Raw genomic sequence first — 5,521 nt, 5'->3', positions numbered from 1 at the left:
TTATAAGGTTTTTAAATATTAAGCATATGAAAAATATTGGTTCCCATTCACAAGCATTTTGATTGGAAACAATGTTTCGGTTATTTTCCTCTCTAGATTGTGAAGATCTGGTCTGACCTTTTGATAAATTTTTAAGCTCCAAGCATGTTGAAATTGATAAAAAAGAGGAAAACTTGGCTAGATGAAATAAGGTATATATCCGTCGTGCAGCATTTTTACGAGAGCGAGAATGGATATGCCCTATGGACGAGTCATGCTTTTCGCACCATGCTGCTATGTCCTGGAACCCAAAAAAGCCTTATGAATTCACGTATTTCAAGGAGACATTTCTTGCTGGCAATTGCATTTTCGATTTAATGACACTAAAATAGATAGATTTAGAGACATATATAGCTACTGCTCATATTATGCTATTGTAAAATTCTCCTAAATTTACGTCTGCACTCTTTTGATATATTAATCTCGGTCTGAAGGACACTACAGTTATCGTTAAGCTTATATAAGCATTTTATTATTGCGTTAGGGTAGAATACGCCAGTTCCGGTGCCTTCACCCATCTTGGAATCGTCGGGAATGGTCAAACCATCCAGAGGAGGTTCACCACCAGCCCTGACGTCCCCATCTGACATGTAATAACTAATAATATTACCCACACCTATGGTGGAATTAAGAAGGTAAAACTATGCAATTATATGTTTACAATTTTTTCAAAGTTATTCAATTGACAACATCTCATTGCCAAAAATTATATTTATAAATTCATTGTATACACAGAAATCGGAGATCTGATCTTTTTTATTCTGTGAAATTTGACAAGGTAAATTACCGAAAATACAGAGATGGATATGCTTATTTAAAATGACTTTACCTTCTCAATTTTACCATGCCTACAATTAGCACATCTTGAATATTCAGTGGCTGGAAATGTAGCAGCACATTCAATGTAGATTGGGGAACGCTCTTGAGAGCTCCGGTGGATAATTTGGACATGAGCGACCTTAACATACTCGCATGGCACAAGACAAGACACCTATATGTCAGAAAAGGTAAGGTAATTGTGACGTAAATACAGTGCAAGACTTGTACACCTCGATATCCCTGCTTCACTTAAAACGCTCGTCCAGAATCGTACCGATCTAGTGCATCCATCCACTGCTAGCAACGTTTTATTTACTTTTTTGTGATTAGTACAAGTTCAATCTTTGCAGGGCTTACTCTCATTCATTACTCGCCAGAAGTCAAATAAGGTGTAAGAGAACTTCCCACTGGGTGTATCTATGCCGAAAGTTTTCCTGATAGAGCTCGATTTCCCAGCTGGAATTGAAAATCCAGTCAATCAGGATAACGGGAAAAATTGTCAATGAAAAGGTGGAGTTTTCCATATTCTTTAATCAGGTACGTACACAGGGATGCCTTTCTAAAGCATTTAGGGGGGATGCCTAACTGGCAAAAAATTAAATTTTCCATACAAAAAGTACTAAAAATGGAATAGTGCAAGTACTCAAGCAATCTGACAAATTAATGTAGGACAGTCTTTAATCGGCCGTGATGTCCTTGTTGTTGATCAATTTTAATTTGAACAAATTTCCTGCTCCAATAACTTTTCCAAGGTCCTCATTAGAAAGGAAAGGAGGCAATTCGGGGTGAAGTTTTGGGGGAATGTGTGACAAGGGCTTTCAACTTTGGGAATATGGGCCACCATTATCTCTTTTGCCACCGACTGGAACGAAACACAACCCACGACAAACCTTAAAAGTCTTCTGCAAGATGGGTGTTCGCAATGTTGGGTGCTTCGTACCTTGTCTGTGGAAACGTATACTCTCAAAACCGAGAAACCTATTCACACATTGCCCAAAAACTACACACCGATTAGCCTCGCTTCCTTTCTAATGTAGGTCTTAGATTCATTTTGAAACATTGCCAGTATAATGGCAACAGGACCAGGAGACTTGAAGGGTTGGAAGGTGTTGATCGCCCATATAATCTTGGGGTAGCTCGCTATCCACCGAGGAAGTGGGTGCCTAAACGAAGGTCAGGAGTATCTATCTTTATGCTGCCTATGGGATGAACAACTCATTCTACACCTTTTTCTGATGCAATTCGAAACATTTTGTTTGAAATTCGAGAGTTTTTTTTTGTAATTCGCCATATTTCAATTATAAATCGAGATTTCCAATTTTTTATGTGTAACATTCCATTTTTATTTCGAAATATTTCATTTGAAATTCGAATTATTCCATTGAAATTCGAAACAAAAAAATCGTAAGAAATTGTTGCATTTGCTTCACATTCGCTTTTTCGAATTACAAATAAAAAAAATCGAATTACAAATTAAATATTTCAAAATTCAAATGGAATTGAAATGTTCCGAATTACATATAATACAAATGTTACAAATTACATCTTAAAAATTTTAAATGCGCCCATTCTTCCAATCAGCGCTATATTCTAATCCAGGACTCAATTAAGAACCGAATTAGGCATAGTGGAATAGAATTCAGTGAGTCGTTAGAAAGTGTCAGTGGACATATTATAATGTTTGGTTGATCTGGATCAAGATTACTATCTGACATGTATGAGTAGCTATTTTTTTTTTTCTGCCTACCTTCCTTCGAGGTCCAACCGAGTACTATTTTTCTAAGTACCTTGTTTCTATTGCACTTCATTAATTGTTAATTTTACCATTGGGCGCCATGCAAAGGGTGAAATGAAAAAACTGCATCCAACTGCTGTCATTTCTAAGCCACTCGTCCGCCAGTGACAGCTCATTATATTGTTTACAAGCGTACAAAAGCATTTTGGCAAGAATTTTCCAGAAAAAAGTTATTCGTGATTCAAGCGCGAAAGCGTAATTTCTTTATATTTGGCTGGAAAACCACAAGTGGTTATCGTTAGAGCACTACAGCATTTAAATGTGAATAAATCTTTTGTGTCTCGTACCATCGCTCGTTACCGTGATACTGGTAGCGTAGCCCGACGAAGTGGACTGAAGGAAATAGCAACGTCAGCAGAAATGGTTCGAAAAATAAAGAAGCGACTTGATTGAAAACCGTGCGCAGTGGCCGAAAATTGGCTCGTGAGCTGCACATATCGTAGTTTTCCACTCGGCACATATTGAAAAATGTGCTCGGGGTAAAGCCATTGAAATTCTATTGAAAATGCAAGAACTTACACTGCAACAGAAAGAAAATAGACTCAAAAGATCTAAAGAGTTGCTTCGCTCGGTCGGAAGTGGTGAACTGTCGAATTTGGTTCTTTTCGATAAGAAAACATTCGTTGTCCAGCAGTTTGTAAACAAACAAAATGATCGTGTTTACTTGCTAAATAGGTCAGCTGAAAATGTGCACCTTCGGTTGGCCACCAGAACTCAAGCCTCAAGCCGGCCGTTCTCCTCTCGTATTAATCGACCGTGGCATCTGAATAAATGCCGAATATTACCGCGAAAATATTCTGGAGGGTGTATTAAAGCCTTGGGCACGCAAACATTTTGGCCGCAGACCTTGGACATACTAACAGGACGCGTTGCACTCATCACGCGCCACCCAAGAACGGTTACAAAATGAGGTTCCTCGCTTCATTTCCAGCGCACAATGGCCACCAAAATCTCCGGATCCGTTGAACTATTGTGTCTGGAGTATTTTGGAAAGCTAGGTTGACACTAAAAAATACCAAAGTGTCGATCACCTCAAGCAAGCGCTTCGCCGGGAATGGGCCAAAATACCGTAGAGCAACATTCGGGGAGCGTGTGACGGTTTCGGCCGTTTGAAGGCTATAATTTGTGCCAATGGTGACCAATTCGAACAAATCTAAACTTATTCAAAAATTTGATGCTATTTCCGACATTATTTTGCTTTCATTCAATAAAATTAAAAAAAAATGTAAAATTTATGGCTTTTGACTTTGTTGCAGTCTATTTTTATCTCACCTTGTAGTCAACCACTGCAGTTATTCCTCCATCCCTGGAGTCCGTCCGAGTACCGTGAATTCCCTAAGGTCTATTTTTCTAAGTACCTTGCTACTATTTCACTTCATTGATTGTTATTTTTATTATTGGGCGCCATATGTTACGGGACACTGTTAGATGTACTAAATGATTGTCTATTGAGAACCGGATCCAGAAACCGAATATTAGCGGCAACTAACAGGGTAATATTAGACAGTATATATTCATATACGTATGTATACCCAACATTATAGGATGTCCTCTATTTATTAAAGATGCAAGAAGACCTTTTACAAATTTTCTTTAGAAACTAGAGAGGAGGAGAAGAGAAAATAACAAATAATTTATATTTTATAAATTTTTATTAATGATAGATATGTACACTTGAAATAGTTCTTCTAAATATATGAAAAATATATATATTTTGAGCGTTATTGTAATACATTTTGTAATAGTTTCAGCAACAAGTTGCATTGCAACTGCATCTGAGAAATATATCTATAAATATTTATGATACACTTCGATCGTTAGCAATTATATATGGTTTTTATTTTGTAACCTAAATAGTTGTCCTACTCAACTAGGTTCGATAGCTTTTAAATAAATACACAGTTATCACGTCCAAATTATCTCTTATCGTTCTAAATCTTACTCTAATTTGTACACTTGCAACTTAATTCAAATTCTAGACAAAATCATAACGATCACGGGAATCCAGCTTTTGAGGACGTCGATAGAATCTTCTACGCATTGAATTGTATTTTCGCAACGAAGATTCTCCATTGTAGTAAGTATTGAAATTATCCGCATTTGTCCTGGCATAAGCTCTTCTTCCATGCAAATCATAAGAATTTGATTGTAGGGCTTTCGATTTTTTGGAAGTCTTCTGTAGATTATCTGGCATTTCCTCTGGTTCATCGTGCACATTTGAACGATACAAACGGGGACGACGTATAGAGTCTTTAACAAAGCCCCGAGACCACACAATTGGATCTAGACTGGCATCATAATTACTCTGATGCATGCCCCAAGGTACGGCAATGGTAGCGGCCACCAGACACAACACGAAGAATGCTGTTGTTAACGACACTTTAAATCCAATGCAAATCATTTCGAATATTTTATATTGTTTTCTATTGGTTTGTTATTTTTTGGGATTTTCGTAGTTTTTTCCGTTTTCTGTAAACATGCGTTGCTATCAGTTGTTCACAAGCGACTAATGCACTTTGAACTCTTGACAGGGTCTCTTATAGTCAGCCAGCCAATCAGTCATTGGTCGTTGGGTCGTAGTGCATACAAAGTTCGGCCGGCACGTACACACGCATGTGCAACTGAGAGTATCTTTATTGGTGTTGTTTTTGTTGCTGTATTTTACAATGTTTGTTATTTGCTCTGGGCATCGAATCAATGTATGCATACATATGTAAGTGTGCGTGTAGGGAGGAAGCATGAGTATGTTGTTTTAAGTATTGTTACCCATATTTGGTTGTTATATCTCAACATATTTTCCATTTCTGTGGGATTTGTATTTATTGTTGTTGTATTTGGGCAAATGTTGGCACTGGAACCATGCATGTG

The 5,521-nt window shown here is 37.5% G+C and overlaps 1 protein-coding gene across 1 annotated transcript; it reads right to left on the bottom strand.

Moving 5' to 3' along the window:
* Positions 1-4,286: 4,286 nt before the first annotated feature.
* LOC101887570 (uncharacterized) lies at positions 4,287-5,177 on the bottom strand. The gene has a single exon (XM_005181820.4). It carries the CDS (start codon positions 5,052-5,054, stop codon positions 4,629-4,631), a length of 426 nt encoding a protein of 141 aa, XP_005181877.2. The 5' UTR covers positions 5,055-5,177; the 3' UTR covers positions 4,287-4,628.
* Positions 5,178-5,521: the final 344 nt, after the last annotated feature.

Source organism: Musca domestica, unplaced genomic scaffold (assembly GCF_030504385.1).
Source record: "Musca domestica strain aabys unplaced genomic scaffold, Musca_domestica.polishedcontigs.V.1.1 17, whole genome shotgun sequence".
Classification (NCBI taxonomy): domain Eukaryota; kingdom Metazoa; phylum Arthropoda; class Insecta; order Diptera; family Muscidae; genus Musca; species Musca domestica.
Note: the sequence above shows the minus strand (reverse complement) of the source record. Positions and strands in the feature narration are given on the sequence as shown.

Bases quoted from the DNA above. Each gene is read 5' to 3' on its own strand.
- LOC101887570 (XM_005181820.4), bottom strand. From the start codon at position 5,054: ATGATTTGCATTGGATTTAAAGTGTCGTTAACAACAGCATTCTTCGTG.